General features: G+C 38.9%; 1 protein-coding gene across 1 annotated transcript in view; it reads right to left on the bottom strand.

Annotated features, from left to right (window-relative positions):
- Positions 1–707: 707 nt before the first annotated feature.
- cps1 (carbamoyl-phosphate synthase 1, mitochondrial) overlaps positions 708–12,819 on the bottom strand; it is a 39,490-nt gene continuing 27,378 nt past the window's right edge. Inside the window, exons 32-38 of the mRNA XM_028393174.1 lie at positions 12,340–12,510; positions 7,462–7,536; positions 6,759–6,857; positions 3,768–3,827; positions 3,512–3,624; positions 1,426–1,555; positions 708–1,355 (exon numbers count right to left, since the gene is read on the bottom strand). Of these exons, the coding sequence (XP_028248975.1) occupies positions 1,242–1,355; positions 1,426–1,555; positions 3,512–3,624; positions 3,768–3,827; positions 6,759–6,857; positions 7,462–7,536; positions 12,340–12,510 (762 nt within the window). The 3' untranslated portion in view covers positions 708–1,241. The remainder of the gene's footprint in view (positions 1,356–1,425; positions 1,556–3,511; positions 3,625–3,767; positions 3,828–6,758; positions 6,858–7,461; positions 7,537–12,339; positions 12,511–12,819) is intronic.

Here is a 12,819-nt window from a genome sequence, read left to right as displayed (position 1 = left end):
TGTTATGCCAGCAGATATCAGTGATTGTCTGTTGTCTTATTAGGAATGCACAGCTGGAGGAGTAGGACTGACCCATGAGTCATAGATTTACATTTGTATGTAACAGATAGAGGTTGCAATAAACTGTGATGTTTATACCAAACTGCCCTTTTTTGTCGAATGAAGGAGTTCTAGAGGGTTGTGTTATTGTTTCTACGTGCATACTGATAGTCTAACACAAAGATGAAAGAAAGCAATCAAGAAATGTTGTAGACTTCTTGTTTACCTAACTGAGAAGGCAGGGAATGTAACTATCACAGGGACGGATGAAAGTAGAGTTGATAATTATATAAATTACATGTCACAATTTCAGTCTTTCATGGTAAGAATGAATCAGTCGGTATATGATTAGCTTTTCCGGTTGTAGCCAACAGACTTAGCATTGGTCTCCTAAAGGTGAAGGGCAGCTTCTTGTGCCAAGCTTTTCTGTGTATTGTATTGATCTTTGAATCACACACTGATGTAGGAGGGAGAGCATGTTGATGTTAATGCACACCAAGCAGACAGAATGTGAGAAAACGCTATTGTGTTTTCCTGGATTTTTATGACACAACCATCAACAGGAGCAACAACAAAATGCAACAAAGGGCTTCATTACTATTGCTATACAGTGTCTACTTAGGTGTACTTGCAGTGTGAGGTCTTAAAATGCAGAGCAGGTTCAAATGCAGACTGTTTGAAACATACAGTATATACAAAGATAAATCCAAATATAAACAGAGCAGATGTCATCAACTTCAAAGTGAGTGTTCCGAGCTGAAGCCCGTGAAAAAATTAAAGTTCCTTCTTATCAAAAATGCATAAGGATTACCTTCCTAACAGCTACCTTATCTACACTTCATTTCAAGTTGCACTTGTTTACTTGATACAACATTTTAGCACCATTTAGAACAGAAATGCCTAATTGAAAGTGTATCAGCTGAGAGGATGGCCTATAATTATGTGTCAGATTCACATAGCCCTTTAAGTGAAATGTAAAAAAAAAAGATTATAAACTGCCTATACTATAATTTTCTATCCTTAACAAGTTGTGGATTTCCATATGAAAATTTTTACTGTTGTCCTAATCCAGTGGTACACTTTGTGTTAATTCTATAATCTCTTGTTTGTGTTTTTTTAACTCCTGGCAGATTGCCCTGCTAAAGTAAACTAGACAACACTATAGGATAGAAAGATACAAAGCATTTTTGTATTACAGGGCTTCAGGCCTGATGGCTTGCCCCTCTTTTTTGGTTTTCTCTCTGCCGGTAGTGGAAGAGGCTGGTTGTGTCCAGCTCACCTGCGTAGCGAATTGCCTCAGCAAACAGCTTTACCACCTATATGAGACAGAAGATTAGCACATAAATGTAATCACCCTTCCTCTTTGGAAGCCTGACATTTACTCACCTGGAAATTGGTAATGAGGGGAACTCCATGGTCGACAGCCATTCTGCGGATGACGAAGTTATCTTTAAGGTGGCGAGTGTTGTTATTGGGCAGGTTGACCACCAGGTCAATATGACCCTCACTGATCAGTCTGTAAAAACATGCAAAATACTGATCAGGGATTACATATAATGTTGGAAGTGATGTATGCAACACTTTCCTGAACAAAATGTGAGACGGAGCCAAATTTTCCTTAACCTTAAACGACAAGCTTTTTATTTATTTTACTATACTGTGAGGGTCGCTGTACACAGAGCAGAAGCTTGGTAGAAGGTGGATGATGTAGCAGAAATATTAGGTTGGTGCTAATCTACCAAAGAATAGGCCTGTGAGTTTTAGAATTGATTTTAAGATTTTACTGATGGTTTTTAAAGCAATAAATGGCCTCGCCCCCTCCTATATGCAGGACCTTTTAACCCCTCACGAGCCTGAACTCCGCCTGAGATCCTCTGGAAAACTCCTCCTATCAGTCCCCACAACCCGGCTAATTACAAAAGGTGACCGCGCATTTGCTGCATATGCGCCCAAAATCTGGAACTCCCTGCCAGAGGAAATCAGGCAGGCTAACTCAGTGACCTCTTTTAAATCTCTTCTTAAAACTCACTTTTATTGTTTAGCGTTTTCATAAACTGGTTCATTTATCCATTCATTTATTGTTTTACTTTATTACTTTTTAATTGTTTTTATGCTTTATTCTTATTTTTATCATTATTTTGTATTTTATTCTATTTTTAATATTTTAAATTGTTTTACGTCTTATTGACTCACCTTGTGTTTATGAATGTTACTGGATGGTATTTTAACCAAGTTCTGCTGTTCCTGCTTGGATTTTATTGTACAGCACTTTGAAGCTGAGTGTTTAAAAAAGTGCTTTATAAATAAAGTTATTATTAAACTAAGAAAATCTGCATTTTGGAGAGTCGTGGAGTCGCTTTGGACTCGAGTCCAGCAAGTAGCTCTGGCTCCTGTTTTTCATTTGATTGCCTCTGACAGACTGCACTGAAATAGGGCTGAATTCTAATTGAAAATATGGAGGACAGTCAACAGTGACAACAAAGGTCATGTTCTTCCGCATAAAAAAAATGGCCTCTATGCCACCTTGCACAGCTGATGCCAGCCAGACGTTGGTGTGTGTGTGTGTTTGTGTGTTGTGTTGGTCTAGAGCTATTAAATTCCCTTTGCATCCTCTTCACCCGCTCGTTTCCAAACATATGGTCCAGATGGCTTCATCGTTGCATGATCATGACTTGTTTGTGAAATCATTACCTGTAAATTGCTGTCACAATCTGTGTGCTACAGTTATTCTGCGTTGGTAAGGTTGTATCACTGACAGTTCAGTAAGTCCATAAGTAAGTGCAGACTCTATGAACAGTGTGTAAAGGATTACCAGATGCCTAAAGATTTTATAGGTATCAGGGCACAAATATAGCATCAGTGTTACAAAGTAAGTGTGTGTGGTCAAACTTAGTTAGGCTTTGTTTTTTGGAAACAAGTGTGTGTTGTCTAGCTCTTGATCCCTAGTTGACAGACTCTGGAGTTGAATGGACTGCCTTTATTTGAAATAATAAGAAGGAATCGTATTTTCATAAAAGGCTAAGGTTTATTTAACAACCTCTAAAAAACTCTCTTTGCAGTTTTAGCACTTAAACATCCCATCTAGCTAACAACCTAACAAGCTACAAGTGTTGGTTATATGTTTTTGATGTATTGTTGCCCATGGCATCTTTTTTGAACTTGACTGTACACTGCTTTGACTTAAGTATTTCCTCATCCTCTCTATTCAAGCCTTATTCTGGTCAATGCAATGGCTCTGGACTTCAGAGTCTGCTCTATCTTCTTTGATCAAATCCAAATATTAAACACATAATGAAGGGCTATGGCTTTAGATCCTAAGGCAGCATCCTATGCTGATTATACAGCTCAATTTTGAATGTAATGAATAACCTCCTAAGTAAACTATATGCAAGTCTTAACTGCAAAAGGTTAGGTTCAAAGTTATACATTAGCTGTTTCCATCAATGTGTCAAATAAATGAACACTTGCCCACCTTTTAATACTTGGCAGGCTGCTGTCTTTGCCCTTTTCAGTGGGCCAGGCTACAGGAATGGCAGGCACATCGTTGGCACACAACCAGGCAGAAGTGGCTTCAGTAGCATAGAGCTAGAAGATAAACATAGAGAGTGTCAAAGATACTGAGGATACATTGTAAATCTTAATCAGGGCAGGAGTGAAAACCATCACAGGTACATCTGAGTGTCGGTGAGGTGCCTGGTCTGCTGGTTTTGAACACTTGAAGCTCTTACCTTGAAGCCTTCTTCTTTTAGCTGGTGTGCTGTAGACAGGAAATTGGGTCTGAAAGAATGCTAGAATGGATGGAAGCACATAAATGACACAACGTTAACAAAGAACACCAATATTAGTTCAGATGTTCTATAGATAAGGTCCACACTGTACTGTTTGTTATTAAAAATTAATTTTCTTTCTCATATGAGCCTGCCTCTATTAAGTCTGACAACCAAACTTCCAAACCCAAACGTCCAACCATATCTGTGTAGTAAAAGCAGCATGCATTTCCTGAATGTTCAGAACCACAATGCCCAATAACGGAGCTGCTGAGTTCAGAGGAGAAAGCTGGCAGTAGTAGGTCGACCTCAGACAGCCTACGTGTCTCCAGCAAGTGAATAGTGGTTGACAGTCATTGTGAATCAGAAAATGGATAGTGTGCAGTATGTAGTCAATCTAATCAAGGTTCCAAGAATATGAGAGAGTGAGAGAAATAAGTTTTTCACTCCGTTGGGATGGTTTTGCCATCTGTCTTCTGGTCACAGTCAGTCAATAGAAAAGTTCTCTGTCAGTATGTCTTTGCTGTGACAACATTGACTGTATTAAGCTTACCAAGAACTCCAGTTGTGCTTTTTTTCTTCTTCATGAACCACTTTCTGTTAACTTAGTTGTCTGGATAAGGCCAAATTGGGGAAAATCCATGCATACATTTACACCTATAAATATGCCACTTCATGTATAATACAAGTGAGTAGCAGTATTCACCATATTTTCATGGGAAAATTAGAGTTTGGTGAAAGGCAATCTCCCAGGCTGTGTGGGCTACAGTCAAGGGCAGACTTTTACATGGCCATCCAAATGCTTTGAAAGTTGACCTCGAAGCCACTCTGGCATCACAGCTCTATGTGCCAAGGTCACGTTATTTTTATAACCATTTTTTTTTTTTTTTTTTTTCAAATTTAGTTTTGCTTTCTGTGATTTTCAGGATTATATCTTCATAGGACATAGGACAACATATATTGTTATTATTGCTCTTGACGTTATGGGGGGCATTTTGGTGTTTAAATTATTAAATTCACAGCAGGCAGAGATTAAAGGAAATATGGGAAAATGATGTGGAAGAAAATGTCCCTACGTGGCCCTAGAACCAGTTCTTCTTGCCTGCAGCAGGTGGCTTTTTCTTTGAATGTCAGTGCAGGAGTGTGCTGACTGCTTTGGCAAGCCATTATTACACTTAGTACACTTATTACCAACTGGTTCACAGTCAACATGTAAAGGAAGAATAACAAGTCATTTTTTAACACATGTTGTTAGACGTTAGCTTTAAATGACCCACTTAATGAAATCTAAGCACATCTAAGCACAGTGAAAGTGCTGAGAACTTCTTTGAGTTTTTGCCGTTGATTTGCAACTGATTATGCTCAGACTGGGTGCCCTTCAGCTTAGTAAACAACATGCTTGCTAAAATTACTGCTGTCTCACCAAAATCATTGTGATGTGTGTTTTGATGTTCTTTATATATTCTGGAACCGACCTTGCCTTACATAGCACGCTAGTTTCAAATTTTGTGGGCAATTGTGAACAGAGCTGAAGATTGTACCCACCAAAAGTTGAAGCAAATTAAAAATACACAAGTTGAGGTAAGAATTAGTGACTTTGATACAACGGAAGAAAGAAATTATACTAGCTCAGATATACTACACTATATGCACCACTGTCCTGTTTTTATTTGTGTCAACTTTTCAGGGTGTGTGCATTACAGACTTCCAGCTGACATGATTGTGCTATTTCTAATATAATAATGGGTATTAACTTTAACTGCTTACTTCCTCTGCATTTAAGTTGAGGAAAATGACCATATTCTTACACTTTAACACCCTCCTGTGTCCCCACACAGACTTCACTGCAGAGTTATGACTGGACAATCAATCAAACAATAGGCTGAGGGATTTAGCAAATGGTCTCTGGACTGTGAAGATACAGTGAAAACAAGTAAATGCAACACCAGCAAACATGCATGGCTTGTTTTCCTTAGGGGGATTAGTTATGGCTTTTAAATCTAATGGTTATGCGACTATGGCTTGCCTTAAAGAATATGTTACCCTTTGTTTTTACTGGTGCCTGGTAGTAAGTGCACAACTATCACCAAAAAGCGCTACTAAAAGCTGTTTGCCAATGGCCTCTAAACAATAAAATGAGATTGCAGCCAGAGTAACACATGAGTAGTAAGGTGTAAAACATGAAACATGAGAGCTAAGCTCACGTTTTATGTTTTACTACAGCACAGCAAAAGTCTTGTACAAAACCCAACCACAAATTAGTTTCATACAAATACAGCATTGCAGTATTGTGTGTGTGAAACTGCCTTAAAGATTTTCTTTTTCTGCAGGTCTCATCAGCATTTTGTTGGCTCTGCATCTGTCGCCCTCAAGTGTTGCTGCTTGTCAGCCATGTTAAAGTGTGTATGTGACCCCAGGCACTTGCCTTGAAGTGGACCTGTTCCCCAAGAGCACCAATTACACAGCTAGTGTTGTCAGTGCTTTGTTAAAGCTGCATTAGTTGAATTCATAGTTTGGCAATCCAAGGCAGTAGCAGGGCTTAATTACCAAAAATCATGTCATAAACAGTATAGTGCTTATATCGAGTTCTTTTCTGTGAAAATGCACAAGAAACTGTGCAGATGTGTTTTTTGTGACAGGTTTATCCAACAATGATAATTTAATATTTCTTTTGACAGAGTGTTTTCTTGATGAGAAAAGTATGTGTTTGTAGGTGGGTTACACATTTCAGCCGTACACTTGACAGCTGAAGATAGTTTTAAGTCACTTGAGAGTTGGTAAGACTTACATGAAACAAGGTGCAGTTTGGTGTGAAATGAAATGGGGAGTGTCAAGCTGGCATTCAAAGAAGCTGATAGCCTAAAAGATTTGGACCACCTGTTCAAAAGGCACTTCGCATTTGATGTTTTGTGGGCAGGAGGCAAGTGGACCTCCAGATGGCTGTAGTCTTACCTGAATCCCAATCAGGATGCCCTTCTGTGGCAGCTTAAAGCCTGTGGAGAGCATTGCCTTTAGGAAGGCTGAATAAATATTTGGTCCAAAACAAGCTACCTGCAATAAAAACACATGAGTAACTATTCATGCAAGTAAGACAGGATGATAATACTAACGATGTTCTTATAAGCATTTCAAAGATGTAACAAAGTAAAGCACAGGAGAATTCATCAAGACAGTAAAGTATTAAGATGTTAGACAGCAATTGTAGACATAACATCAACCTTGAGAAAAACTTCAGGGATGGATCTGGGTCAGACAGTGTTACTGTTATGGATGTCTTGTGGCAGAGAGTTCCTCAGAAACAGCTGAATGCTGTAGATCTAGTGGTCAAGACAACAGGAGGTGCAGCAAGGAGGATCTAAGTCTTAAGTGGCCAAATAAATGTGAAGAAGATCAGAGAGATACTAGGAGTTCCAGGTAGTGGAATGCCTTGAAAGTAAGAAACAAGATCTTCAAGTTGATATGAAATTTAATAGCTAGTGGAGTTATTGGAGGACAGGGGAGGCATTATCTATGGAGTGTTTATCTGATGATGATCTACCCTTGATATTGCATACATTGAAATGCAGTGACAGAGTCATATTATTCATGAGTCTGAAGAAAAGTAAACCATGTTTTTACCAAAAAAAAACATGTGCAAATAACCTATACCACTTACTTCTCCAGTGGAAGCCATCTCACAGCGAAGCACGGGGTCTGCATCCCTCAGCCGCGGCCAGGAGAACATGGGTGCCTGATGAAAGGAGGAAAGAGAGAGAGTGTTTGGTTTTGACAAGCACTTTCGGTAATAGGATGTCGCTGCATGTGAGCAACCATTTAAACTTCACTTCTTTTGAAACGGCTTCTTGTCAAGTTGTACTCACATAATTTGCTCAGTGGGATCAGTTGACAAAAAGGCCATATTGACAGTTAACCATTGGCTATGTCAATACATTAGTAAGTAAGTAAGTAACACACATTTCCTGTTGATTAACCTTCATAAAAGACACAACAACTCATCACTACTAAAAAGAAACAGCCTGTCATTTGATGATAAGTTTAACATAAATAGAAAGTATTCTGCATTATGTTTGAAATCAAATGTCTTTTCAGGGATTCCATGACACTGCTGCCACCTAGAGGTGAATGAAAACTTGCATTTTCCATACAGTAAAAGAATAACTCAACCTGTGGAAATTGCATATGCTATGTATAAGCTAACAAAAAGTTATTATTTTATGCTGACTAGTGTTTAGGAGTAACTATTGATGAAGATGAAGCAAATCTAAAAATGCAGGCCTGGAACTACAGGCTGTCACTTCCCTTTAACAGGCTGTTTGGCATGCTGTCTCTACACTGAGAAGGAGGGGAGAAAAGGAGGTAGGTGGGCTAAGTGATAGAGCAAGAGCAGAGCTAGCTAACAGAGGAGGAGAAAAGAGAAAATGAAACAAGAAAGATGACAGGAGAGTAACTAAAGGCAGCAAAAAGAGGAAAAAATAAAGGTAGAATGAATAAAACAAAATGAGAGGCGGGGGAATAAAATGTGGGACAACTAGAAGGAGAATTAAAAAGGAAGTAAAGAGGACAAGAGAATAAAATTTATGAGAGGGGAAGGAGAAGATAAAATTATGGAAATTAAAAAGGAAAAAATGATTGAAAGGGAAAGTGCAGGAACAAGAGTAGAAGACTGTATCTTCTCGTTATTGTATTACAGACAAACCAAGAATAGTAGGGTGCCATGTGGGAAGCCATTCTTATTTCCCCATTTAAAACTAGACAACCCCCATTACCTTGAAGAGAACGAGAGGTGGTGTATGGGTGTGTCTGTCCACTCACACACACGTCCACACACACACACACACGCACACAGGCTACGGCCACTAGGGGGGGATTCATCCTTGAAGCAGGCTATCTAATCAGTGAATGTAATGTTAGCATACTAATGTAAGAAGGGACTGCAGACAGGGAACCAGCATCACTTATCATGCCTTTGTTCAAAGAGTCAGAGACTGACAGGGAAGTATGCAGAGATAAAAATGACAGAAGGTAACCAAGAAAGAATATGAAAGAGAGGATGAGGGGCATGTATAGAGAAGGGCTGGCAATGACTGAGAAACTTTTAATCAAAGACACAAACAGATACAGAGTAACTCAAAGACATATGCTTAAGATCACAACTGTCATGCAAATTAACCAAGACCCTCAATTTTACCCACCAACCACATCTGCTGCTCTCATCCTAATCATTAAAATTATGAAGGATGAATTAAAGTGAAAATGTAATTTAAGCACAAACAAAAAGAAGCTGTTAAAGTGAAAAAAGGTACTTCAATGGGAATGTGTCAGAATTTAACCCAGCCTCTCTAACCTAGCATTCTACTTTAAACACCAAATCCTTAATGTCCCTTTCCCAGTCCTTAGAGACTGTACAACTCTGAGGCTCCACAACATGAACAATGTTATCTCGGGACAGAAGCTGAGCTCCAGTAAAGAAGGAAAGGAACAGAGTGAGACATTAGCATTGTTGTTGGAATCAGAAGCGTTACCTGTATAAATGTCTTTGAATGACAATTCCAATTTTTGGTTCTGCAGTGTTGCAAATGGCATAAAATCCACTATGTGCTATGAAGAGCTAAAAAGCTGATGTAATGTGGTTTTTAGTAGAGCTTTGGTCAATACTTACTGTGTGTGTGTGTGCGTGTGTGCGTGTGTGCGTGCGTGCGTGGGTGTGGGGGGGGGTGTGTGTGGCAACAAAAATGCTGCAGCGTTACCACAAAGCAACCGCAACATTAGGAGTACTATTGGTTTTATCATGTGTGACATTACCGTTTAAAAAAAAAATGCATAAAAGCAGCTTTAACATTGAATCATATCAAGTATCAGGATACATGTCAAATAAATGTCCAATATACTGCAAGAGCAAATAGGTTTAAGGTGCAAGGCTGTGATGACCCAAATCAGTACACATTAATGAGGGCAGCTGCAGCACATGTTAAAGTAAAAAGTGTGCACCTTCAAACACACAGTAGTTTTTTTCATACATGACTCAGACAGTCTTCGTGTATAATAAACAAAGAATATCGAGGTGTTTAAAAGTTTGTCTTTTTCTGTTCGGTAAAGCTGCAATTACGTCTGAAAGTTTTTCTGTGATTATTCTCACTGAGGAGAAGGAAGCACACATCTCAGTGAATGTGCAGTAACTGTTCTAACATTACATACATGTAATTGTTGTATGATGTTTTTAGCATACATTTCTCCTTTGGGTGACTGTTCCTACAGGAATATGTCCATTTCAAATTGCATCGAATGCCGTGGTCAGGGGTAAAAACCATTTAGCAGCTGAAAGATATTTTTCTTCAGTCAATAACTTTGCACTAGGGAGCACCAACCCACCCTATCAACTCCCCCCTCCTCCTCAAATGTTGTTTTCGAGCTTCCTCTCTTCTTGGTATCATAAATACAACTGGGTTATTGTTGCTATGAGTTTATATATGGAGATAGAAATTACACAATCGGGACTTGTTAGTGAAGAGAAAACAACATGGTGTTAACTGAGGGCCTGTCAGAGAGAGGAAATGGGCAGCAACGCAGTGAGGCTTTGAGGGAATAAGACAGATGAATGAAGATAGTCTCTGGTTGGCAATGACTTGAGTAAGGACAGTGAGGATTGAGGCTGAGAGGATATATTGATCAAACACACTTCATGCTGGATAATGGTTGTGGGCATGTTTAAAGCACAAGCTTGATGCCATGGCAGCGAAAACATGCCTAACAGGAAGACAGAAATTAGCCCTACTTTGTTAAAACAACTGTGATTGTTGTGGCAGGGTTGCCAGCATGGCTCCTATCAGTCAGAGGGTATGAAGTCAGTATCATACTCCAAGTAAACTCTGGAAGTCTTTTAAGCCTGGTGCCTGGAGAATTCAGAGCTCTGATTAATATTCCTCACCACTGTGCAGACTAGAAATTGAAAACTTTAGGTGGCTGGGAAGAGTGGGGGATTATACCTGCGTGATTGGTTTCAAACTACAACCATTGTTACAGCAGCTCTGTTGTAATTAGAGGGAGAAATTACTTTGGAAAAAATAGCTTTGGAACAGCTGGTGACACGTAAACTCTCTCATACCCAATCTAAGAAGTAAGCCTCCTAGTCGGTGTGAGAAAGCTCCCCGTCACTGTGCGTAGGTATAAGGATGGAGCAGTAATTACTCTCTTTGTTATGTGATCCAATAGAAGATGTATTAGTGGGACCTACAGTACCTATTAAGATATCATACATGTTAAGCCCTTAACATAGGAACTCATTTTCCATCTGTACCACATAATACAGCAGGCAGATACGGTTATTAGAACATTTAATGAAAGTCAGAAGTTGCTTTTACAAGTGGGTAATGCCTTTATAGCTAACCAAATGGAGCAACAACCACCTGAACTGTCAAAAAAAGCTACATAAGGTGGTGTAAGAGGATTATAGCTGAAGGGTCAAAGTCCTAAACTAAATAAAACACAAGACATGTGTGGCTTTATTTTTCTTCTGAACTTGTGTGCTTTGGCAGCAGCTTGGGCTGAACACAGGGTCAGCTGAAGCGACACTTGAGCATTACTTTGGTACTTTGATCATGGGAAGCATTGAGACAGAGTGGGCCACCTGATACTTGATGACCTCCTGGGACTTTGGCTGACTAAATTAGACTTTATGGCAGGCATTTGGGCTAATCAGGGCAGCACTTAAAAGCTTTTTTCACAGACCTTAGGAACTGGTTAGATGATAGTCATGCCTGCTCTGGTACAAAACTTCACAGGGGAACTGTTAAGATCCCAGACTGAGGAGACTTGACCTAGAGTTTAATGCTACCTGTCTGTCTATTTATTAATTAGTGGTTAGCCAATAATCAGTCCCGATATTTGGCATTTTTACAATAATTAATATCATCAATTTTTGGAATAAGGATCCTCTGTATATATAAAAAAAATAAACACAATCTTGTGTGTTTCTAAGCATGTCTAATCATTGCCCTGTTACACTACAAACTGACAGTGTATTAATAAAGCAATGGCAGCTTGAAACTTAACTGTTAAAGTGTCAGAGCAGCTTATTTTGATGATCATGTCTGTACATATTCAGTGTAACAGAGGCCTCTTAGTGGGCTTAAATGTTGACTTAACAGTTAGCTTAGCTGCATAAGACTCATTAGCTGACCATAAGCTTGAAACTTGAAATCTGCAAATATTATAATAACTGTTACTGCATAATTTACATGTATTATGTGAACGAATCACTCTTAATTTTAAACGACCTTTATTAAGATCTGGTAAGGGCCTGCCTTTAAAGACATTTAAATGACTTATTTTCGTAATTCTAACTTTATAAAAAGCTTGGATCACACTAATTCTAAATTTTGACACTTAGACCATAAAAAATATAGACCATAAATATCAGTTAATATTAGTAATCAGTCACCCAGATTATTAATTGTTGGCTTTGAAAAACCGGTATCTGTCAACCCTTAGTATCAATATCCATCTCCAAGTCCATTAGAAATCTTTTGTTTCTTACCTTGATTCCGACATAGTCTATAGGAATGATGGGTTTCTCCAGCGAGGGAAGGCTGGCCTCATCCATAGGTTCTCCCACCATCACTTTGGTTGCCACGTTGATGAAGTCCACACCAATTGTTTTCGATACAAAAGGAAAGGAGCGTGATGCTCGCAGATTACACTCTATCACCTGCAGCACAAGTGTACAGAACACAAATCCTGTTACTTCTAAAACCCACGTGTGTTCAAATCTCTGTAAACCTTGGCTACACACAAGACAAATACGTATATATAACTAATGCACCAATATACTGCACGAATGACTCGAGTATATGCACACACATCCTGTATGTGTGCTGTTGCTGCTATATTAAAACTGAAGGCAACATTGATCATAAAATCCATTCAGCTTTGCAAATCGGTCTGAACACAAGGTGATTTCAATTTGTGAGTGAACTGCATTTGCAGCAATCAAGTGTGAAAATGTCAATCTGTCATT

Source organism: Parambassis ranga, chromosome 21 (genome assembly GCF_900634625.1).
Source record: "Parambassis ranga chromosome 21, fParRan2.1, whole genome shotgun sequence".
NCBI lineage: Eukaryota > Metazoa > Chordata > Actinopteri > Ambassidae > Parambassis > Parambassis ranga.
The sequence above is the reverse complement of the archived record's forward strand: the minus strand, read 5'-3'. Positions and strand labels throughout refer to the sequence as shown.